At 41.9% G+C, this 25,910-nt stretch overlaps 2 protein-coding genes across 2 annotated transcripts in view; one reads left to right on the forward strand and one right to left on the reverse strand.

Annotated features, from left to right (window-relative positions):
• The window catches only part of sema6a (sema domain, transmembrane domain (TM), and cytoplasmic domain, (semaphorin) 6A), a 101,824-nt gene that overhangs the window by 44,950 nt on the left and 30,964 nt on the right, over positions 1–25,910 (forward strand). The window contains exons 2-9 of the mRNA XM_062417300.1: positions 719–884; positions 1,869–1,986; positions 12,697–12,757; positions 14,146–14,208; positions 14,861–14,962; positions 21,908–21,998; positions 23,345–23,464; positions 24,013–24,101. Of these exons, the coding sequence (XP_062273284.1) occupies positions 785–884; positions 1,869–1,986; positions 12,697–12,757; positions 14,146–14,208; positions 14,861–14,962; positions 21,908–21,998; positions 23,345–23,464; positions 24,013–24,101 (744 nt within the window). The 5' untranslated portion in view covers positions 719–784. The remainder of the gene's footprint in view (positions 1–718; positions 885–1,868; positions 1,987–12,696; positions 12,758–14,145; positions 14,209–14,860; positions 14,963–21,907; positions 21,999–23,344; positions 23,465–24,012; positions 24,102–25,910) is intronic.
• The window catches only part of commd10 (COMM domain containing 10), a 148,636-nt gene continuing 135,755 nt past the window's right edge, over positions 13,030–25,910 (reverse strand). Inside the window, exons 7-8 of the transcript XR_009925046.1 lie at positions 14,061–14,183; positions 13,030–13,059 (exon numbers count right to left, since the gene is read on the reverse strand). The gene's annotated coding sequence lies outside the window, so the exon portion shown is untranslated. The remainder of the gene's footprint in view (positions 13,060–14,060; positions 14,184–25,910) is intronic.

Consider the following 25,910-nt stretch of genomic DNA (forward strand, 5'->3'; position numbering starts at 1 on the left):
ACTGAGATGAGGAGGAAAGGAAAGAAAGGGCAATCCTCCAGGTGGCTCTTTAACCATTGCTGAGGTAAAATGGAGAGTTCAGTAGCCACACTGATGCACCATTTTAGCCCGCAGTAGTCATCGGTCTGTAGAAGTTAGGATGTGGGATTGCTACTCTAGTAGGAGACTGACAAGTGGGAAATTAGGTACTTGCCACGCCATCCCGCCACATCTCCAGGTACTGCAGATACTTTACAGCAAGCTAATCTCAACAAGAGCTCTCCCATTTCACTAAGAACCTGTCACACATAGACAGAGGGAGAGGCACAGAGATCTTCTCTGCCTGACATCGATCTATGACGCATATTACCACCCTAATCCATTTAATTCTGTTTCGCTTGCAACGTGGCCCACTTGAGTCATCAAAAATGCATTTATAAATATATCTCTGACAGATTGCAACGGGCCGTGCAAAATGCACAAACAGCTAATTGAGGTGGACTTGAACTTGTTTGGCTGACTCTTTTCTTTTTCCGCCTCCTCTCGTCTTCCCCCTGGTTTCTGTGTTCTTTGTTTCACACAAAGAAAGCAGAAACCGAGTAATTGAGGAAGCAGTCAGGTGAAAACAGATTTGTTTGACAAACTTTGTTTTTTTCCTTCCTGCCTTCCCTGTCAATTTCCCTTCATCCATCTCCTCCCTGCTCTCACTTGTCTAACACTTCTGTCTCTCTTTGTACAGGCTTAGGTAAATCTGTAGCAGAGGACCAACAGCAGCAGCAGCAACAGCAGCAGCGTTGGTGCGACCATGAGGTCAGAGGCCTTGTTACTCTACTTCACGCTACTGCACATAGCCGGGGCGGGCTTCCCCGAAGACAGTGAGCCTATTAGTATCTCACACGGCAACTGTGAGTATATACTTTTATTTCTGTCTTTCTTTCTTTCTTTCTTTCTTTCTTTCTTTCTTTCTTTCTTTCTTTCTTTCTTTCTTTCTTTCTTTCTTTCTTTACTTCTTTCTTTTCTTTCTTTCTTTCTGTCTTTCTTTCTTTCTTTCTTTCTTTTTTCTTTCTTTCTTTCTTTCACCTGTTTCCCCTCTCATATAAAAAGTCCTCCTTCACTCTGTGCCTACACTCTTTTCTTCTCTTTGTCTTCCACCTCTTACCCCATTGCAAATCCCCATATCACTATCTCTCTCATTTGTTCTATCCTTTTTCTCCTCAACATCCCTCTCAACCCTTGCTTCCTCTGCAACCCCCCATCCCTACGCTGACTGCATTGTGAAGGCATGGAGTGTAATTTGGCGCCGAAGGATACAACCCTCTACACACACTAAAATGAGGACTTAAAACAGCATTTGAAACGGAGCCCACCCCACATCAAAGGATAATCCGCTATTTTTCTGTTGGGCTCCTAATGCTGTGTGTGATAGTGTAAACACTGTGGCAGGCTATATAGATATGGTCATTGTTTCCTCTGTTTCTCTCTCTGTTTTTCCTTCTGTCCTGCCTCGTCCCACACTCTCTGGGTGTAACGCTGTACCTCCTGGCCAGGAGAGCTAAAACTGTAGCCAACCAGCCTCACATAGACCTGCCCCTCTATCAGACTGTTTATTCAAACAAAGCGCTTTCATCCAAAGCCACTAACAATAGAACGATTGCACGGTACAGTGCAGCACATTGTTAGACTACAATTTATGGCCACAGTAAGAGCTAAACCAACAATTGTGGTGGAGTTTTCTAATCCAGCTAAGACACATGGGTTAATGTTTGACCCAAAACCCGTGGGACAACTGACAAAAGCTGTGAAATGCATGAAGTCTAAATTCCTGAAGGTATTATGTCAGTATCACACCTGCATGGGTTAATTGTTTAACTGGTCTCTTTTCCTTGCAGACACAAAGCAGTATCCGGCGTTTGTAGGCCACAAACCTGGCAGGAACAACACACAACGGCACAAACTGGACATCCAGCTCATCAAGATCATGAACAGGACTTTATACATTGCTGCCAGGTACGTTTACACTGATATCAGAGGAATGGTGGCATATGACAATAGCTATGTAGTCTTTTTTCCCATAATCAGGAGAAATACAAATACTGAAGAAAGACAGATTGATAGACAAGGAGACTTTTGTTTGGGGAATAAAAAGAACAGGCTTCTGTAGTTTAAGATTAATTAAGATGAGCAAATGTGGTTCCACCAGGATCATTGAATCCTTCATCATGTGCTGATTAAAGTTTCAGTTATGAATTATTCTCATCAACTGTTGCCACCTGAGGATTCAAAACAGTGAGCATGTGATCCCATTTTTCCTTGATAATGTCTGAGAGCTGCAGGATATGCAGCAGTCAGGCTATTGAACTGAACTTAGAAGCCCTGCAGTGCTGTTTTCTTTAAAGTTTTGGGAATCAAGAGGTACTAATTCAGAACAAAATGCTGAAGCTTTAAAGCACTTTTCTGTATGGCAGTTTCCCTTCATTATCTCCCAAACTCATTTTACCTCGAAAGATGTCCCTCAAGACTTGTGCCACAGTGTACACATGCACTCTGCTGATGTGCCCTAATCTAAAGAAAAAGAGTTCCCAACTTTTCAGAATTTGGAACTTAAATGCACCATCGCCATATGTGTTTTACACTTTATATGGAAAACTACCTTAATAGACATTCAGAGTTGTCAAAAAACAGTAGCACACTTTTATACGCAGCATGGTTACCCTCACAAATCGATTCTAAAAACTCTTTGTTTTTTTTGTCTGGTTGTTTTCTTCAGTGTCTGTTACCGGCCTTTATTGGCTTCTGTCTATCTGTCAATGTGTTTTTCACCTGTACATCTTTATTTCTGTGTGACTCAACTTTCAGATAATACAGCTCAATTACACCATCTGGAGCCACAGAGAAAACCGATATTGATTTTGTCATCTCCCTTGTTGCCAGTATTTTAAAATTGTTCATAGTCCTTCACCTCACGGCAAATTGAACTGGGAAAAGTCAGTACTATGTCCAAATGCATCAACAGGCAGGTTTTTACCTTCAATGCAGGTTTTAATGTGCAGTATGACGTTACGGCAGAATTGAAAAGATCTCAGTAAAATGGATCTTTATCTGCTTGTTTTGTGCCGTACATGGCTAATTGAGTGGCAGGCTTGATTGGATACTGCTGAAAGCCACAATAGGGGTCTTTCTTTGTTTTCCTCCCAAGCATGTCAAATTAAGTGGCTGAGGGAGGCTGCAGCTTTAAGTGGCAGAGCTTTTTAACATATCTGTGGTCATTAAGAAGAAGTGTGTGGAGAGTGAGAAAGGAAACAGAGCGAAAAAGGAGAGTCTGTGTGTGTGTGTGTGCGTGTGTGTTTGTGTGTGTGTGTGTGTGTGTGTGTGTGAGGGAGTGTGTGTGTGTGGGACGCCAGAGACTTTGGTCTGCCTCTTGCCCACCTGCTCCACATGGGGTGGCAGGGGCCTGAGGGGTAGGGGAGAGAAATGAGACACAGAGGGTTTATTGGTGGTGGTGTGTGTGTGTGTGTGTGTGTGTGTGTGTGTGTGTGTGTGTGTGTGTGTGTGTGTGTGTGTGTGTGTGTGTGTGTGTGTGTCTGTGTGAGGGAGTGTGTGTGAGACAGGATGTGTGTTACCCAATTTAGTATGCTGACCAGTTGTCGAATAGATTTAGAAGTAATTTCTTGAATGTGACGTGTGGGTGCATGCGTGCATGTGGATATACATTTAGAGTGGTGAACATGTGTTGCCTATGGGTGCAGTTGCTACATGTATGTGTGTCTGTCAGCCTGTGATCCTGTCTGAGTTTTGCATGTGTATATGCACTCAAGTGGGTGCATGTGTGAGGTCACCTGGTGCATCTGTCCAACACTTGCATACTTGCTTAAAGCAGACAGGAATTCTGACACATGGCTGGGGGTATGTGACCCCTGAATAACTGGAATGGCTGCCCTAGATTAGACCAAGCCGGATGACCGCCATTGATCCTGACACAGAGACGAATGCTGGAGTCGATAACATGGACACTCAGATGATGGCCTCCCGCACAAAGATCCATCAGCACTAACAGGATATCAATAAAGACATGTAAAAGTTGAATGACAAACAGTTTAAGACAAACAGCGAAGACAATCACCACTACAGAGATCAATGTGAAAGCGAGCCAACGGTCAACCCAGCAAGTCAGCCCGAGCTACGAAACAACGAACAATGCTGCCAAAAAAAAAGGAGGAAACATCAATGGCTGCTTTTATGATGGTTGTCCAGTCAAATGACTTGTTTATTCTGGGGCCAGCATCACACAGCTTTGCCATCATGCCTCTAGACCAGTGAGCCTCAGTTCTTGGTGTGCAGCAGCTTGCAGATGGCCACTGTGAACACAGTCCAAAGCCCAACACTGTTTCAGGCTGTTTTTTGAATGGCTGCTCAGTGTATTAAATCCCTTTGGCTCCTGCTTTGGAGCTGGCAACAAAATCACAAGATTTTTTAAGCTGTGAGATGCATACAAACATGGCTACTGACGAAATTGTAAATAGACAAAAGTGACTTAATCCATAGAGGGACAGAGTCAAGTCTTTGGCAATGGAGGAACTCAGCAACAGATGCAGTTATTGATAATTCATCCTCAGTTTTGTGCGGTGAATGAAATTAATAGATTTGGTGAAATCAGATGCTCTCTTTGCTGGTCTGTTTTGGTTATAATGTGCAGACAAATATTAAAGATATTGGCCTCTATTGACGAGGTCATATAGCTTTTTCCAATATGTATAAATTATCATTAGCTCTCTCAGACTCATATATATTTGAATGCTGATTATGAATTCAGGTCATGACTAATTTAGTTGCTTAATATTCTGAATCTTATTCCATGACCAGTGTCTATCAAATGCATTATCCAGAGGACAGTACAGCCTGATAGGATAGAAGACCGCTGTCTTTTCACATGCAGGCTATCGAAAAGCCTCTTGTTTGTTCAATTTTAACAAGATGGGCTTTGGACTGAGTATAGAGCTTGTTTCTTTCACTTTCCCTCTAAAATGTATTGTTAACACAGGGGATGCATACAGGAGCACATTTTGTGCTAACAAGACCCTCTTTAAATCGCTCTATGCATACAGATGCAAATGCATGCAGAGTTTAAGGAATACATATAGATGTTAGTTATGAATCATAGCAAGTGCTATTTGTTTTTGAGGTCATAGTGAAGAGCATTGATTCAGCCTTGTCTTATGTGCAACTGCTGTTTTATAATTTTTTATGGTAAAAATTAGCAGTTCATTATCCTTGATAAACAGAGACATGGTGTATTTTAAAGTATAGGTTATGAACTTAACTTTTTCATGTGCACGATCAGTGGTTTATGTGTGTCTGCTGTCATGTGTGTTGTCGGTGTTTAGCAGAAGAGTCACGTTGCAATAAACTTTTCTTGATGCAGTGAGAGATGGATGCAGAAGGATTCCTATTGGCTCACATTTCATGGTCAGGGTACACTATGTACAGCATTCAGAGGGAATTTATCACGGCGCAATGGGAGATTTATCATTCTAATCTCTGGAAGAAAAAAAAATGTCTGTGTGCTTGTGTGTCTCTATGTTCGAGACTTTGTGCCATGGTGTGTGTATGCATATGGATGTGTACAGCTGAAACCATAGCAGGACACGTCATTCTCTCCAGTGTGTATGTGTGTGTGTGTTTAATCAATTGGTTTGATTGAAGCCATTTGCCATGCAGCAGACAGGCAGACTTATCCGAACTATAAAATCTATTCTCCGGCTTTCTTCTTTTTTCTTTTTTTTTTGCCTTGGGGATATCCAGAGATGGAAAGAGTACTGAAATATTCTACTCAAGTAAAAGTACCACTAATTTGATGAAATTTTACTTGAGTACAAGTAAGTAAGATCTGGTAACAAGTTCAAGGTAAAACTGATAATACTGAAGTTGAGCGCAATCAAAGTGTTAAACCAGGAAATTGTTAAACTGTAATGGATGTTTATAAAAGACAGTTTGGATAATAATCTTTGTTTCATTTCACCAAAAAGTGTGGCTAAAACCTGTATAATTGTCTCACCTCGTGTTTTTGGCCCATCTTCTTTTCAGAGATGCCATCATGTTCCAAGATATCAGCAATTAACTAAATGAGCACAGCGTTATTGTTACAGAAAGGAATGATGGCTAAAACTATAAAAATGCAGCCCAGGTTGTATGAAACAGGAATTTCCCATTGAGGTTAGGATAAGGTTTGAGGACATGAGAAGAAGAGACATGCAGAGAATGAGACCAGTCTTTACATAATTATGCATGTCTGTGTGTGTGTGTGAATGTGTTACTGTATAGCCATGCTTAGCAAGCATGCCCCAGGTCTCTCCACATGCAGAGCATAGTCGCCATTCCCGGCCCTCAGTCGGCCTTTACCATGGTAACTCCAACCACACTCTGTTTACACCCCTCTATGAGGCTGGGAAGCCTGGGAACCAGAGCGAGAATGTATGTGTGTGTGTGTGTATGTGTGTGTGTGTGTGTGTGTGTGTGTGTGTGTGTGTGTGTGTGTGTGTGTGTGTGTGTGTGTGTGTGTGTGTGTGTGTGTGTGTGTGTGTGTGTGTGCGTGTGTGTGAGTGAGGGGGAGAGACAGTGAGAGAGAAAAAGAGAGCAGTGGGACCTAAATTTGTGGTTGCTGTTAGCACTCACACTCACACACAGACACAAACACACACTCACACACGGACACACACTCAAAAAATAGAGATTACCTTCTCTCAGTTGAGTCCTCTGGAACAGTCGTGCCTCTGTGGCCGCTGTTCTTCCCTGTTTGGTCTCTTTGGGTCTCGCAGTGGAGGCCACTAGAGTCTCCATTATTGTAGCTGCACCAAATCCTGTTAAAACCCACTAATGACTGGGATTACACGGTTGCCTCCTCTCCCTCTTCTCGTAGCACCAGCGACATCCAGCCACGTCCGCACTCTGAAACAAAGCTTGCAGCTCCAGTAATCATAATCACCTGAATTCAAAGTTGGAGCAAGTTGGAAAGAATGTTTGAAAATACTTTGTTGTCTTTCAAGGTTTTGAGCTTTATAGAAATCTAGCAGGGGTCAATGGAGATTTTAAAAACTAATACACAGAAATTAGCAATCTCATCTCTCATTAGAACCTGTGGAGAGGAGAAGAAGTATTAACGGCAGAATGTATTTTGGTTTGGAGGTGCCCGCAAAGACTCTAGTCAGTCCTTAATAATAACACTGTTCAAATATTGCACTTGTCCTTGTCCCATTGACACTTTCTATACAGCTTTGGTACTACAGTAGATGCTCAGCAACACTGTCTTTGGATGGTAACACTTCAATACACATATACCTTTGTGTAACTTTACATTAATACAGTGCAAAATAAACAGTGGCAACTGTCAGGACTAATTTAAATGAATTTATTAGATTTAAAACAGTCTTGTTTTGATTTTGGACAAAGATATGTAGACATACTTTAGATATTGTGTAGTAATCAACAAAGTGTTATTTGTGACATGCTCTTAACTTATGTTAAATGTCAGCAATATTGTTTAATGCTTTGTTCAGTTTGTCTGTGAGCACAAATTAAGTAACTCAAAAGAACAAATTACTAACTTGAAAGAATGAAGAATTATTCATTTGGGAGCACAAATGACCAATTACCTTATTCATTGGGCTCTGTATAGCAACAAAACCTGGGTTGTAAAAAAAAAATGTATTGACTAATGGATACTTTTTATGTCAATAAATCCAAAGTATATCTCACATCTTTTATGCAGAATGTATGCTTGCCTAATTGCCAGTGCTCATACTCAAAACATGGCCCCTTATCCTACTGACCCTGCCACACACAAAAAACACACATACACTGATATACACACACACAAAAGAAAATGTGGAGAGAATGTAGAAGACTATAATGAGAACTTCAACCTTCGAAAAGAACAACCTGCCTCAGCTTGGGGGTGAGTGAACTCTGGCTTGTTGTATTTCATGCCACCACATCACTGAGGGCCTCTCGATGCCCTCAGCCCATTCAGGACCACAACAACTCCCTCCAAAGCCCAAAGGTGCCTGCTGGCTTCCCTGATTCCCTCCCATCCACTTTGTGAGGAGGATTTGAACCCGTGAAAGCCGCAAGAATGCACAATGGGCTCTCCTCTACCACCCATGATCCAGTTATGAAGGGAGAGGAATATGGGTGAAGAGGGTGATGAGAGAGAAGGGGCGGGAGGTGAAGAGGAGGGTGGACGTGCAAGCATTTAGTTTGCGGAAAGAGGGGTGGTGGCACAAGGTGCGGGGTGCATGCTAATCGCGTTCCTCTCTTTTCTGCTACCGGAGTGCAAGATAGTTTGACAAAGGCCCAGCAGATGGACTGAGCTGGCCTGCAGTCACCCCAGAAGAAACGCGCTGTTATGAAAACGACATTCTTCCACACAAAGACGCTGTGTTCTCATGGCTACGCATGGCTACATGTCCGACGGAGACCCTCTATGTCACTGTGTTGCACTCAATCTAACACTTTTCCCCGCACTCAGTTGGTCCACTGTCTTGCCTTGATCATTCAGCTCTTTCTCTCTTTCTGTACCCATCCTTTCATAATGCCCTTGTATTTGTGTCTGAGAGGATATCTGCATACCTTCCATCCTACTCACACATTTTTGTCGCTGAATTTCGGGAAGCGAGAAGTGCACGCCAAATGATTCATATTGACGGCCAATGTTTCGCACTTATCAGTTGTCAAAGGCTTCTGTTATTTCATTTTTCCTCCAAATCTCACGGTGTTTCGAATTTCATCGCCAACAGCACAGCCCCTAAAGACCCTTTTTGTGCTTGATTCAGAGTTTACAGTATAGAGATGATGGGAAAGAGCACAAAGAGATGCTCAGACTGGATTTCTGTAAATGAAGTCCAGTCTTAGCATCCCACCAAAATCCAGACACAAGAAAACTTTGGCTGGAGAGTAAGTTTAAAAGTTGGAGTCATTTGAACCAAGTTGATTTGATCCAGAGGTTGGCTGAGATTATATTATAGTGTGAATGGGCTCAAGACTACAGACTCAATCACAGCCTGAAAATACTTTTTGAAGATAATTTTGGACTTAGTCTTTAAGTAAATCAAGACTTACAAAGAAATCTGACAGTGACTTAGGCAAAATCAGAGGGACCCATTATGAAGAAGAAAATAATAATAAATGATTTGGCATTGACATCAGCATTGCTTTTACAGACAACAGTTTTTACTCACATGCAGGTGATAGTATACAAGAGGCAAGATGTTCAGCTCCACTTGTCCTGCTCTTATACGTTACATACATTACAAAACTTTATTTGAAGGAATTCACCAGAACATCATAAAAAAGCAATATGCCTGGTTTAGTCCATATGGTATGCAAATGAACTCATACAAGATTGTTCCATCTCATAAACAATTTTATGTGTAGATACATCTGTAATGTAAATAGCATGTATAGAAAACAATAAACAATAGAATACCTATATTTGTATTCACAAGTCTACATGGAAACTGAAGTTCTCTGTAATAAAATTAGGTTGTATGATTTTTCTTTTCCACATTTTTGCCCTAACAGAACAGCAGCTTTTACTTAGGCCAGTTGTTTAGTCTGAACTACACTCAGCTGTCTTGAAATCTGACCTCAGGTTTAGGCTGCGAGGTCAGTAGGATGCCTTTTTTTTCAGGTCTGGAAAACTCATGACAAGATCACATTTACAAAAGCTCTGATAGAATGCTGTCAGTGAAGTCAGAGAAGTGACCTCTAAATTCAAAGTGTGCTACACTAAAAATGAAGCCTACTTTACATGACATCATTGCTGAGCATTTGCTGGAACACATTATAGATTTCAGATTGAATCTCAGCAGCCAACAGTTTCTTTTTATTTAACTGTGAAAATAATCTCTCCCTGATAGTTCTTCAACATTGAAGTTTTCAGTGAGGACACAAACATCAAGAAAGTAATTCACAAAACAGATTCACATGAAACTTTGCATATCTTTTATCATTTGCTTTTTTTCCATTGTCCTCTGTGCTTCATTATCAATAATATTGAATATTTTGAAAGCTTTTTATCCAAGGAAGTCATATGTCAGACCCTACCATGTAACAATAATTTAACTTCAATATGCAATAACGACAATGAAATATTGGCTGTGGTAGATTATGTGTTTCAAGCAGGTTTTAATTCTCTCCAAGACGATTTTCATTGGGTATTAAACAGAAACCGCTGACTGCCTACAAGGTAGGAAAAGTCATTTTAAAACTTCAGGTTTGCTTTGGAAAATGGTTGGCAATAATGTTAAGTATATGCGATTTGTTGTTAATGGTCGACATCATACAATACCACCAGTGTAGTCTGGTAAGACTCTTCATCTGTTTTCTGTCTTCTCTTTATAACCATGAAGTTACATAGATGTGACTCAGAGACCAGGAGGAAGTGAATATGTTGTAATATGAGTTCAGGTGCAGTAGTGAAGAGGGGGAAAGGGGGCATGTGTGTGTTTGTGTGAGCGTGTTGGGGTAAAAGTGAGGTAGCGGGTGGGGCGCTGGGGGGGGGGGGGGGGGGGGGGTCTCCTTGCACATGTGTGTGTTTGGAGAGCTGGTGTTGACACAGACACAGCCACTCCATTGTCCTCTTCCATCTCCAGTCAGGATGTTTGAGGGACGCCTCATCGCTTGGCTCCCTCTAATCTCTGCTGGAACTGAAACCCTGCGGCTGGAAGGCCTCGGCCCTCAAGGACGCTTTCAGCACCAGGACAAGAGAGGTGCAAGTCATAGAGCATAGCGGGGAAGGTTACTGGTGAACATTATGGAGCAGTCAATTACAGATTACTCTTGAGCTGTTTTAAAATTGCAGACAGCAAAATAACCCACAGGATCACACTAAATCCGCCAAGTAATCCTCTGATTTAATAGCTTCTGATTTAGTTTAGTCTTTTTTTAATAATAAGTTTGAGTTTTAATATAGAGATATAAATGAACAAGTTACTGAACTTTAGGAGACATAGCTGAACATAATAGTGATATCATCCATCACTATTATCACCAATCATCTTCCTTTCCCATTAAAGTCTTCCTCTTCTCTGTATGTCCTTTACTCTATCTTAAATATGATGGTGTAGATTGTAGTTTAACTTGAACAAATTACAGTTGCCATTTTTAATAATGACATATACTGTAGCCCCATTATTCTGTTTGGTTACCCTGGCAGCAAGGTGAAAGAGACGCTGAAAATACAGTTCAGGAGCCCCTAGAAATTCAATCCAGATCTATTAGCCAGAGTAGTGCAATGGTAGTCCTACCAGAGAGCATTAATGAAAAACACTGTGCAGCAGAGTTTGCGGTTTTGGCTTGAAATACTCTATTTTTAGTCATGGCACACTGCAGAGTGACATTCAGCGTCCGGCATTTGCTAGAGCAAGTGAACTTGAATCTAGGAAGGGCACTGGACGCGTCTTAGTGACCCAAGTGGTGGCATGAGAAGGATAAATAGTGACAGAAAACAAAGCAGAAATTTTACGGACAATTTTGACAGCGCTTTCATGGCCTCAATGGAAATGTGTCCTCTCCCACTGAGAAAAACGCTCTGTTTTCTTAATTTCAACTGCTCTCAAAGATTAATTATTAAATTTAAGCACCATGGCTGATAGTGTACAGTAGACAGAGTTTTATCCTCGAGGAGATGACGGTGGCCCCCAGGAAAGCGATATAAGTGGATTCATTTCAAGATGCCTGTTCCTCCAAAGACTTTATTAGATTTAGTTAATGAGAGAGCAAGGCAGGCTGGCTGGCTGGCTGAGCGCAGGTTGGGGAGCTGGAACGTAATTAAGCCGCGAGTCTGACGATACCACTGTTACACACTTTGATTAAAAACACGTTCAACACCTAATCTCCAACAAATTAAAGCAGTTACATCGTTTGGCATGGTCACCTTTGGTTCTCGCCTCAAATGAGGTAAATCCCCTTTTCTTTCGGTCTCTTCTGCTCACACCACTTCCACACCTTCAACTCCCCCCTCTACACCCTCCCTCTCTCTGTCTGCACCCTAATTCTCCATGGTAAGTAGGTGTAGCAACATGCCTGGTCAACCAGCCGGTCCGTCTGTCTGAGATGTAGTTAACCCTTTTGGGTTTATGTCTTCCATATGCCCTGCTGGGGCCTATATGCCTGGACTGAGTAATACAGGAGAACCGTGTATATTTCCAGGCCAGCACACATAAGTCTTCTTGTCTGAGCTATAATGAGTGTTAGTATAGATTTCCTGTGGCTCAAACACTAGGCTTAATTGACCTGAACAGCTCTGAGTGACTTGGCACCTCCCGTCTCAACCTTCCCCTCCTCCCTTACCCCCCACAAGACCTTTCTCTGGGACAAAGAGGCTTTTGTCCCCAGGCCTGCGCCACAGCGCTCTAAACCTTTGTTGACTGTTTCTGTCTGACAGAGCAAATATCTCTGGCCTCCTTTTGTTTATTGTCATTTTTTGAAGTTTGAACAAAGTTTATACAAAGCCTCATTTTCTGACGTTGTTTGCTGCCTGCAGGGGGAAAACAGAGGGAAGAAAAGAAATGGGTTTATTGTTTGTTGAATTTTTGACTGTCTGCTGCTGTCTGACCTCTTATCTTCTCATCTCTCCCCCTCTGTCTCTCTCTTCCCTTTCTCTCTTTTTCAATCTGTCTCTGCCACCCTCTTCCTCTCTCTCTCTCCCTCAATCGCTCACAGGGATCACATATACACGGTGGAAACAGAGACTGCCAACAGTGACGAGATCTTTTTCAGTAAGGTGAGTGAGATGTCTGTCACTCTGAGGACGTGTTGTTCTCAGTGTGCCGTGATTGACAACGTAACCCTAATAACCTGGTGTGTCATTGTGTGTTGTGAGTACACATGAGTGTGTGTGTGTGTATAGTGTGTATACTGTGTGCCTGCCAGCAGTCTTACTCACACACTCACCTGTGTGAGCCTGCCGTGTTGGCCATGGTGACCCTGTTAAGAAGATTATCCAATCAATCAGCTAGCAAACTGCCTGCGTCATCCACGCTCATCAGTGGGACAGCGGAAGGTCTGATGGGTGTGTAACGGAAGCTGGGAGACCAGTAGAGGAAGTGAGGGAGGGAGGGAGGGAGGGAGGGAGCAGAAAAAGTGGATAGGAAAAGAGTAGGAGAGGAAAAAAGGTAAGATGAGATGAATAGCAGAACTGCCAGGAAGACAAGTGGGATGCAGGAAAGAAGGAGATCCCATTGTATATTTCCAGATTATTCAAAAAGCACTTCATATTTACACAGGCCCTCGGCTGTAATAACCCACTCTCCATTCCATTCCAACCACTCCTCGCTGGCATCACTTACCCTTAGCATAATGCATGCAAACAGAATTCAGACAAGGCCATTCTTGTGTATACAACAACCTGCCATCCCTCCACCTCATCCACTTCAATGTCAAAGCCCAGCGAATGGGTCTTAATGAGGGCAGGCTGCAGATGAAAGGCTGGTGGGAGACGCGCAGATTGATTGATGACTGAGGGTCTTTAATCATTGCCCGAGCTCCAAACATGTTGTACAACAGCGGCCTGAACCAGCGGCTCAGCACTGACACTCAGGCCACACAGAGCAGGGCCAGAGGGGTGTGCTTCTGTGTGTGTATACGTGTGTGTGTGGCTGGATATCAAATATAGCTTAGCACTGACTGATAATTGTGTGTGACAGTGAAAGAGGGCTTATACGTTTGTGTGTTTATAGTTGACTGACAGGTATTGGCTAGTGCTGATCTACAGGCCAAGACAGTGTATGTGTGTGTGTGCTTGTGCAATGATTGCCAGCCTATCAATCAACAGAAATTAGCTCTCAGGTCTGATGTGAGATCTGTCCTTGAACGGATCCAGAGTCAGTGTCGTATTTCCTTCTATCTTGCAGAGAATTGGAAGTTGAAGGAGGTAAACTGATCTCCAGTCGGCTCTTAGAATAAAGTTCACCTCAGAGCAGGTGCCTCATGAGGGGAATCAATGACCAAGAATCCAAGATGATTGTTATTGATCACAGTATAGATTGGCTATTGAGCCCTATACCTTCTGTTTTTTGTCATCCTACCTCAGTGTTTATCTTGTTTGCCTTCTGATTCTCTTTCTCATTTTCTCATTCTGTCCTTTACTTCAACCTTTTTTTTCTCCTCCAGAAAATGACGTGGAAGTCCAGACAAGCAGACGTGGACACCTGCAGAATGAAAGGGAAGCATAAGGTATAGGAAACACATGAGCTCTACTACTGTGCTTACAGCCTAACTTCATTTATAGAACAAATGTCTATGATGTTCTGCCTATTCTTCAGAAAACAAATCACACATTATATAGCGTAGATAAGCTGTCACTGATATAATTGCTCACATTCGCTGTCTCTTTCTCTCCCTTTCTCACACACACAAACACACACTTTAACTAACACAGGAGACCATGCAGGTGCAATAACTCCATGCCGTTCATATAACCTTCAACTATCACAATTCATAGAGCACATCAGTGAGAATCATCCTATCAAAAGGAAATATTAAATGTTTTTTCCCTGAAATCAATGTAAGGTCTCACAAAATTGTGTAGAGTGAATAATGGCTTCATTATTATTCTAGAAAGACATCGCATGGTAAATTAAAATCCAGTGTAAATGAATCTTTATGTACCATGAGAAAATGCTACATTTCATGATTATATGCTTGATGTTTGCCATGCATATTTGTAGTGCACTACATGCTGTGCCTCTAAAGAAAATAAAAGAAAGAGCCTTTCATTTAAAAAAAAAAACTACATGTGGCTTTCAGTGTAAAAGACACAAATGTCACCATGGACCTCCTTTCTTCTTTCTCTTTTTGTTTCTCTCCTGCCCTGCGCTCCCCAAAGGATGAGTGTCACAATTTCATCAAAGTGCTCCTGCAGCAAAATGATGACACCTTGTTTGTTTGTGGAACAAATGCTTTCAACCCATCATGCCGAACCTACAAGGTAGGGAAGCACACACACACACACACAAACACACACACACACACACACACACACACACACACCACACCACACACACACACACACACACACACACACACACACACACACACACACACACACACACACACACACACACACACACACACACACACACACAGACTTATTTGCACACATATCTAAACAGCTATATCATGCTCTGTTTTTGACCTCAATGAAAGGCATTTGTCATAGATACTTTGCACATACAGTTTCTTAAATTTGTATTCTCTCCCTCCTGTCCTTTCCTTGCGTTGTCTTTCTATACATACACACACACACACACACACACACACACACACACACACACACACACACACACACACACACACACACACACACACACACACACACACACACACACACAGAGGGATATTTTTCACATACAGCCCCAACCATGTGGCAGTTTGGAAGGGTTGAGCTATGGCGCGATGGACATAGATGGATGACTTTCACAACTCAGCAGGCCCTCCTCCAGTGTCTTTATCTCCAGGTGTATTTTGACATGCTCGACTTAGAAGCAGAGAAACCTAACTACTTGGCTTCTTACATACTCACACACACACTGAATTGCAAGTGAAGGCACAGTCCTGAAATTTGACTCAGCTTTCCCCTGTAAACAGAAGCCTGGCTGGCTGTATCCATGCGGGCATGTCTGGAATAGTTTCAAGATTCCTTCGTACTAAGCAAAAACACCTTTTAAGATTGCATCTTAATGACTTCAGCTCAAGAAAGACAGCAGGAAGACGTTTAGATTGATCTGACTTGATTGACAAAAAAGGAGATGTCAACAGAAGATAGAGAAAGAGTAGATGGAGAAAAAAAGAGAGAGATTGGTATACAGGGAAGCAGATGGACAAATCGGAAAGGACACACAAAACACAGATTTAAAGGCAGGCAGAAAGACAAACATGAAAAGCAGAAAGGCTGTCTTCAAACTGCTGCTCAAAATGTCCCAATTTTTTCCTTCCCTAGAGACATAAATCTGATGTTTTTTAATGTCTATGTGTGAAAAGTGAGTAGCATTGCCATTACAATGAGAAATCTTACCTCATTCAGGAGACAATTTTCATATTTATTCAGCTTGGCTGACCTACTGTAGGTGAACAACATATAATAGTTGAAAGAAAGAAATCAGTTTAATTGGTATTTAACTATATTTTAGGCCTGAAATATGTTCATAACCAACAGAAATGCAGGGAATGTGCTTTCAACATGATTTTCATGTCATTCAAGTATCAGGAAAGGTTATATTGTAGATGTTGTAACTATGAAGCATCATCCAAAGACATCAGATATAAACAACGTACACAGGGAAGAAAGAAAGACAGGAGGTCAGACAGAATGACTCAGAGTCGTTTCTGTCCTGAAGGATACTGTTGTTTGGTTTGTTAGGATGTGATGCGATGGCCATAGTACACAAACATGTTATCTTGGTGGCCTGTGGGGAAAACTCTCCTGCTTTGCTTCACTAGTCTGTTTACCAGAAAAACAAGACATATCCGCTTCGTTGCCTTTATGGTTCAGCATGTTAAGCACACACCGAGTGGACATCTTTCAATGTACTGAATCCTCCTGCAGGGAAAGTGGAATTTATGTCTCTGCATTTATCAGGCGTGGTTAGCTTTTATAGCTCCTCCAGTTATGGTTTCAAGGTTTGTATTTTAGGTGTGACTACATTGATATTGCTTCTAGTCTTGGGTAAGTGTTAAATATACAAAGTGTTTTGGTAAAATGGCCATGCACACACATACACGCACCCTTGTCTTTGTAAACATGAAAGTCAGTGCATAGGTGTATGATGGGTCATTCTAATAAACAACATAATAAAATGCAATTTATTTAAGTATTAATTATAATAGTTTTCCATGTTTCACATGTGATCAACCCAATTAACCCTTGCATCTTTTAGTGAATCATTCTTATATGCTTGCAATTGCGATTTCCCTTGAAAAAATATCCACCACTGACTACACTGTAGATATTTTAGTTTAGACAATAATTGAATCAATATTGGAAAATTCCAATATTCCAATACTAAATACTAAAATCCCATCAAATGTTTTGTCAAAGGATTTCAAATATTGTGAAAATGACTGATCACTGGCTCACAAACATGCACACAAATGCCTAGGCATGGAGGGGGAAAAAGTATGAACCCACACAAACCCTGACAACTGTGCAAATACGCAAACATACAACACACACATTTTATAAAATAATCTCACACACACACACACACACACACACACACACACACACACACACACACACACACACACACACACACACACACGCACACACACACACACACACACACACACACACACACACTGTACTCCTGGCAGGCTGGCAGACTCTCTGGGCAGATAGCAGACCTTTGATGGCATGCTGAGCTTATCCACTCTGCCTTGGTCAAAAGTGTGTGTGTGTGTGTGTGTGTGTGTGTGTGTGTGTGTGTGTGTGTGTGTGTGTGTGTGTGCGTGTGTGTGCGTGTGTGTGTGTGTGTGTGTGTGTGTGTGTGTGTGTGTGTGTGTGTGGTCAAATCCACCTTGGCCACAGTTTGCCTCTCCATCTCCCCAGTGTGACAGCACTGAAAAGAGCTTCTGTTTCGTGGCCAGCCTCATCCCACATTAATCAGCAATGCGAGCGGGAGGGAAGGAGGGATGGAGGGGGAGCAGAGGTGGAGGGAGACAAAGGGGGGTGACGGAGGGGGTAGGCAAGGCTTCTGCCCAAACCAGCAACAACCCATGCTGTCTTCTGTTCTAACACCTTTCCTGCTGGGTTACCTCTTTATTTTTGCATCTTTCTGATTTTTGTTTTTATAAACCAATTTTCTCTCTTTATTAGCTTCTTCTCACCATCCCTCCTTCACCTTGTGTTGGTGGTGTTAATACTTGTGTACACACATACACAAATACATATAGAAAAACCACAGACATACACCTTGGCAGCTATGCCACAGTCCTCTCCCTTGGTACCACACAACACCCAACTCCTTCTCTTCTTCTATTCATCCTCCGTCCCCGCTGCCCTCCCCATTCTCTCCTCCTCCTCTGCCAGCCTTAATTCCTCTCTCCCTCCATTGCTCCCACTGCTCCACCATCTTTCCCTCTGTTGCTTTCTCCCGCTGTCACTCCGATGCTTTGTTGTAATAATAAACACCCCATCCAGTTGGGCTGATATATGACTGGAGTCAGTTTCATCGCCTGTTGCCGGGGTGAAGCAGGGGGGAATCAGCTGGGAGTCGTTGAGTGGGGCTCGGAGGCAGTGGGTCCCAGGTGATGCGTCCTGGACTTGATACTGGTGTACTGGAGCTACTTACTGGGAAATTTAATCTGTGCCAAGTTTCTATACTACAAATATGATCAATGCTCTCATAGGGGCTTTTGTAATAAGCAAGCAGGAAATAATTCTACACACACACACAACTATAGCTTTTCCAAAAGCTGTTTGATTGACATGATGTTCATTAGCATATATTTTCAAGGGGCAATTAATTAATAATTGTACATCAGTAGGAATACTTAATTGCTTAATTGTTGTTTAATGCAATGTTTGTTCACTAAAAGATCAATCACTTTACAAGTTGAAGGTTCAGATAAATTAGGTTTTTCCTCTCTAAGTGAAGATGACATATTTCTTTCAACAGCTTCAAAGACTCCAGTTTCCTGCTCGAGAGTAAAAGGTGGTCAGGGAAAGGGCTCATCCTCTCAGGGCTCAGAAACAGGTTGCAGAGAAATGGGCCATGACTATTAATCTCCCAGGGAGATGTGCTCTTGTTAGGTTTACACAGCCGCTTTTGGCCCAGGTGTGAACTCTTGCACTTGAACTTTACAGATGGAGAAGGTTGAGCATGCGGAAATATGGACTTTAGAGAAATGTGTTGGTACTCGACTCAGCTACAAACTGGAGGTCATCCATGTGTGAATTTATCAATCTGCCAGGATGGGTGAAAGAAAGATTTCTGCAGTTTTCACTATTTTTTATTGTCTCGTTCTCCTTCATTTTGATTAATGTGGCACCAATTAATAAGGACAAAATCATGAACCAGATAAATCCTAGACCTTATTGCTAAGATTATTTTGCCCATTATAGTTGATTTGCATACTGATAGGTCTCAGCAAAAAAGCTCTTTATTATACTTAATCCATAAAAAAAACAAGTCTGAAACATTTCAAGGAAACTGTTCCAAGCAAACAATTAATAAGTGGGACACTGGCTCAGTTTACCCTAAGTTTGTCCTCAGTAAGGATTTCACAAATCCCTCAGCAATGATGAATAAAGCCCATAAAAGAGTCTTCTTAAAAACAACAGATACAGAAGCAGAACATGTCCCTCACCCTGAGAGCTGAAGCTGATGCTGAACTAATTATAACACTCCTGATGGGCATGTTTTGGATCTACATTGTGTTTGTCTAATTAATTAGCATATAGCCTATGGAAAACAAAAATGAGCTGTTGTAGTAATTAATTCATCTAGATACAATACACCCCGAGCCAAGGTTACTGTACATTTGTCTGCTAAGTTACAGTAGATCCCTACAGAACAGAGTGTTGTTAAGGCAACGCTGACAAATTGTGACAGTGCTGCTGTTCCCTTCCCATTACTTTGAATTGTGTTTCTACAAAGCTGAAGCACTTCTTTCTTTTCCAAGCTAGTGGAGTTGACAGCATAATAAGGCCTGCCTGGTAAACAAGGTAAAAAAAATCCATCTGGCTGTTTATACGTCAAATTTCTTTACGGTAATGTTTGAAAATGTTGTGGCTCATTGTGGCAGTTTTATGGATTGCTATTGCCAATTTTTTTATAAAGATATTGGATATTGCTTTGGACAAGGCTAACAGCGTGGAAGTGAGCACTCTTCTTGAGTTTTTCTGCACATGAAAGCTTGACAGGAGATTGACGCTGTACATATATCTGTGGCTGGACTGGGAGTGTCTTCCTCTGTTCAAATGGCAGGAATAGATCAGTGACAGCCAGCCAAGCCCAGTAGACAGAGGTCACTGCCTCTGTGAAATCGACTGAGGAGATGGAGGGGCGGGGGTGGCTACTGTGGCGTGAGAGATATGTGAGTGTGTGTGTTTATGATGTATCAGAAGAGGAGGGAGTGTTTGTGTTTCTGTATGCTTCTTGTTAGGTATCTGACAGAGAAGCTGCTGACGTTTCAAGCTTAACTGAGTTGCCCCATTGCTCTGTATGCCCAGACGCTCTGATTCAGTGGATGCACCTGACCTTCAGCTACTCGCGTCCCTTATGATTAACTCAGCCTAATCTATAATTACTGTCTCCCCTGTCTAATAACAATATATGTCTTCAAACCAGCTTGCCTCCATATATTATCCTCCTATAATTTCTGAAGAAACACAAGGAATGAGAAATCGTGAATTGTGCTGCTGCTGGTGGTTCTGTGTTTGTTGTAAAAGGTCACTTGTAATTTTCGCTGCCAAATCAGCCTCAACAATTTCTCTGGCAGGCTTTTCCAGCATTGCGCCGGAGTGTGTGTGTGACCTTTTTAGTGGGCAGATGATAACCATTTCCGCAGAGACAGGAATAGAAAACAAAATGACCTGTTTAGAGACCAGAAAAGGGCGGCGTAAGCACTTTGCAGCCTTGGCAAGCTACGCCTTTCTTTGTTGAGAGAAAGGGAGAAAGTGAGAAAGTGGAGTACGAGAGAGATAGAGACAGAGATAGAGAAGAAAAATTACTATGAATTGTGAACTCCGTAGGCAATCAGTGTCTTCAGTAATCTCCCCTGACCTCAGCCTCTGACCGGTGCAGTGTGTATTCCTGGTCTTTAGCCAGGGTAACAGAGTGTCCTAAGGCATGCTGGGGAAGACAAGCCTACCCATGGTGGGATAACAGTGACCTTTCACCTACATCACCTCCTCCGCAAGGCCCTGCCAATCACACTGCACCCAAACTGGGCACAAAAAAAGAAAGTTGTATCTACATTCCGATAAACATCATCCCACTAATTCTGTAAACTGGACCAAAGGGTAAGGCCTCGAAATAGTTTATTAAAAACAGACTACAGAGTGCTTAAGTAGCAGCTTTAGCTATTACCCCTGTGCTAGACAAATACCACTTTTACTTTGTTTGGGTGCCAGATTGTTTCCAGAAATATACCAGTTCTTTCCTGAGGAATAGCCCTATAAGAACAGCACAAGGTTCAGTCTGTATGGACTACTATTTAAAAACTACTGTGGTTTAGTAAAGAATTGTCACGTTCACTGCTCAGGGCCCTGAGCTCACCCATTTTTCCTTTTCCCATTTATTTCCTCTTCACAGCAAAATCACAGACTTTGGAAATCAGGGCAGGGGAAAGCACCGCAGTAAATGGGTTAAAGATCTGTCTTGAGGGTTGTTACAACTCTTTTTTAACACCAGTACCGTTTAAGGATAACGTATGGCAAGGGGAAGCAAGGCACCTACACCCATACTGTGAAACATGTTGCTCTGGAGTGGAAAATGGTGGTTGTGTTTTGTTTTTTAATCTCCCTCCATGACAGTTTCCCAGATACTCCCAGATGGGCTGCTTTGAAAGCTCTCAGTAGGACACCAGAGTGGCATCCACAGGATGTTAGTATAGGTCAGAGCTAGATGGACACACTCCTGGGCTGAGCACCACAAGCTTTCTTTTATTTTTTTTTTGATGAGTCGTTTACTCTAACTCATGCCACATTGCTTCTATTTATTGAAATATTTTTGAGTATAGTGACTTCAGATAGTGACTGTTTTGACATTCAGTACATTTCTCATTCACCCCTTCAAATTTTTTGTTTCATCTTTTCAAACTGGGAAGCAACATTTCCTATCTTGGTTCTATTTCAAGTCCATTGTTTTGTTTGACAGCACTATATTGTTTTGACCCTCTTTTGACCTTTCACCTCATTTGTGACCCCCAGATGGACACCCTGGAGGCTATGGGAGAGGAGATCAGTGGGATGGCACGCTGCCCATATGACACCAAGCACGCTAATGTTGCCCTCTTTGCTGGTAAGATCATGTGCATCTGTGTATGTGCAGTTTTACGTATTTATCAGTATTTTAAAGTGCTTGATTAAAATTATCATCACTGTGATTTTGAATTTTTAAGTTCTGTCCCTTTTCTTGATGTGAGAGAAACTCCTCACAAGCTTCCATGAGGTGAAAATAGATTGAGTATGTGTGATGCTAAAACTCACTGACTGCCATGAGGCGAAAACATTAATCACATTTTTTCTCCTATCTGCACTTATTAAGCACTAGAATATGTTTGAGCTAGATGGGAAAGTTGAGTCTACTTGAGCGAAGGGATTAGTTATGGTTGTATTAAATATTGTTTTCAATACTCTGCGGTTTATTCTAATGGCAACACTCCCGACAACATGTCACGAATGAAAGCCAATCTGTATTACATGCACTACAGCAGATCGCAAAAACTCTGGGCCACATTTGCTCTGCTTTAGGAATTTGCTGCTTATTAGAGCCCTTTGGAAACACATCAATAGCATATTGTGGTACCAGAAAAAAACTGAATCGTCTTCCTCTCTTTCTCCTATTGTGCTTTTCTGTCGACTCTTCTTTCAAAATGCACAAGATTAGAAATAAGTCTCACAAATGGATGGAACCCAAATGAGTCAGCTTTCCATTGGTGGGGTGCGATTCCTCTGATGCAACCTACCCACAGGCTGCTAAAGACATTCAGTCCCCATTCACATTTGCTGTGAACTGATTTATTGCGGTATTGATGAGCTGTCCCTGCCTGTTTAAGGCCGAGGAGGAGAGTAAACGCCTAGCTTGACCGGTTAATGTGTAGCAGAGCTGCTTGGAAGGAGCTGGAAGCACTGAGTAATCAAGAGGGTTCCTCTCACTGCTATCCTTTCAATTATGTAGTTTGAGTTTCCACTGCGGTTATAGCCACGGCAGGCTGAGGTCTTGCTGGTGGTGGATAGTGTTCATGTCTTTGTGTGTGGAGCATGTGTGTGTGTGACTGTGGGTTTCATGGGGCTCTAAGGGTGTGTGTGATGTAGGGCTTCAGTGTTTGCACGTTTGATGTGTGTTTGTGCAAGTAAGCAATTAACATGTTTTAAGTGTGTGTACAGCCTGTTTGTTGTCCATCAGAGAGTCTCTCCAGTTTTTGTGATTCATTCATTTTTCAGGTCTGAGCCATCTGAAAGGTGTTTGTGTATTTGGTCACAGAGAATCTCTGAGTGGCTTTGTATGTTTCTCTCTTGACTTAACTTAACTCACCTTTTTCTCTTCATTTGTGGCTCTTTCTTTCTCTCTTCATTCTTCTCCCCTCTACTCCTCCTCAATCTTTCCTCCTTATTGCTCTTTCCTTCTCTATGTTCCCTCTCCAGATGGCAAGCTGTACTCAGCCACCGTAACAGACTTTCTAGCGATCGATGCGGTCATCTATCGTAGCCTAGGAGACAGCCCAACTCTGCGCACTGTCAAACACGACTCCAAATGGCTGAAAGGTGAGTGCAGGACACACAAACAAAGTCTCTGGGGGTGGAAAGCACCGAGCTGACTGACAAGTTAGAAAACAAACTCAGGTTTGGACATGCATGTCTAACCGTGTGTTTGTGTTTTTGTGATTTATGATTTGTGATGTGTTTGTGTAGGCGTCTTTGCACTTGTGTGCGGAATCTAGGTACGAAGAGTGGGACTTATGCTAATGCTACACGCTCTGTTTGATGCAGTCATTTTGCCAACCTGCCCTGATAGAGCTGATGTAGCCAGGAAATTGCTCTGCCCTGGGGAGAAACAAGCATAAGTCCAGCCTGTCAAAACTCAATAGAGAGATCCCTCTCTCCTTGCATGCAAATTGTTTCTCTGATATGATGGATGATATATCGAGGCACTCAAGGCTCACAGTCGGTGCTTTTCTGCATAATATGACATATATCCCGGCTGTTTACTGTGAAATATGTTGTCAAAACTGTTTTGTCATGGCGAAACAGTTCTGACAACATATTTCACGTCACTTCATCTCATATTTTATAACTATTATTTTTGTTTGCAGAGCCATACTTTGTCCAGGCAGTCAATTACGGAGACTTCATCTACTTCTTCTTTCGGGAAATTGCTATGGAATACAACACAATGGGAAAGGTAAGTACAGGCCCTATTGTTCTGCAATTGTTTGAACTCTAATCAGAGGTGACTTCCTATTTACCGGGAGAATCAGGAAGTGCCTGAGGAAACTAACAGGATATGGGTGTATCACATAACTGGAAGGAGGCTTTCAGGAGCTGCAAAGTGGCCAAACCTTTTTCGGTAACCGATAAACACTGGGCAGGATGCAGGACCTAAAATAGATTCAAAAAGAAATATCTGTGTATGTCTGGCGATCCCATTTTGAAGTCTAAATATACCGCTTGAATTGCACGTCCGCATCCGTCCGACATTGCTCCATTTTGACCTATCGTCTCAATGTTTCCCAGGAGGAATTACACCCAAGTGTGTCTGACAAATGAGACAGAGTAGAAGAGAAGATGAAACAGGCTTTCTTCAGGTTTCACACCAGACGGACAGTAACAGACATTTTTCTATTAATCTCCTCAATTCAGTTTTGGACCCTGAGAAAGCTTAATTGGATAGCTGGTAGAAGAAAATACATTATGGAAATGAATTGCTTAATATGTATTTTTCTTAATAAATGAAACACAGAATGAGAAAGAGAATGAGAAAGATATGGGATGGATGAAAACAGAGCAGAGGTAACGAGAAACACAGAAAGAATGGATCCCCTGTCAGAAGTGACAGGCATGTGTTATACAGAGCAAGAATACAGATCAGGCCTCTCAATCTACTGGGTTATTTGAAAGCAATGTCATTATAATTATACATGTGCAAGAGATGATGGGGCAAAAAGCAATTTAACATTTAGTGAATATATCTTCATCATTGTACAGTATACTGGCCTTCCTCGACAATGTAAACAGTAGTCTTTGCTTTATGGCAAACTGATGAATCTACTGTGGTGTTTTTTTGTGTTTGCTTTAGTATTAATGCTGAATTGTTCCACTGTTATCAGGGAAATATAAAAAGGATAATTGTTTCATTAAACAAGTAAATTAACAAACCTTGCAAAAGGTAATTGTTCATGTGAGTGATCTGTGTATTTGTCCAAGTAACACACAGATAAAGCTTGTGCTCAGCTATCTGCAGTAAGTTGAAATGTGACAGGCTGAACTGTAATATGTAAAGCCGACATAATTCCACTTTCAACTTGACAGTCTCACCTGTTCAATGTAATACATCTTCTGTAATCTCAATGCTCTATAATCTCACCTCATAAGCGTGTAAGAGTGTGTGTGGTTTTACTAGCTTGAATTGTGTGTTTTTCTGCATGCGTGCGTGCGTGTGCGTGTGCGTGTGCGTGTATGTGTGCGTGCGTGCGTGTGTGTGTGTGTGTGTGTGTGTGTGTGTGTGTATACAAGGGAGTGGAAGGTTGTGGTGCATGCATGAGTAAGGGTGTGTGTGTGGTTGTGTGTGTAGGGATCTGGTTTAAATGCATGTTCACTCCCATTCACACTGTTTACTCTAGGTCGCAATTTCAGGTCAGGGTTAGATTTATTGCTGTTAAGTATAGTGTGACAACAACTAATTACAATACTGACTACATGATTTTACAGCAGAGTTGTAATTACAGCGCTGGTTCCTATTGAAGATGTATACTTTGAATATTCGGTTGCCAGGTGCTGACTTTTTAACAACATATCAAACACACCAATTTACTCTTATGTGTCTTCAGTTTTCTGTAAAGTGATAAAATGTTGTGTTAAGACAGCGTGGCGTCTCCCACAGATTTGTGTCATTCAAAGGGCCTAGCAGGGCCTATAGTAAGATCTTTAGGGAACCAATTTAAAAAATGTCTTGAATATTTTACATGCTAAGCTCAAAACAATAGTTATAACT

The sequence above is a fragment of the Scomber scombrus genome, chromosome 4 (assembly GCF_963691925.1).
Source record: "Scomber scombrus chromosome 4, fScoSco1.1, whole genome shotgun sequence".
Taxonomy (NCBI): Eukaryota; Metazoa; Chordata; class Actinopteri; order Scombriformes; family Scombridae; genus Scomber; species Scomber scombrus.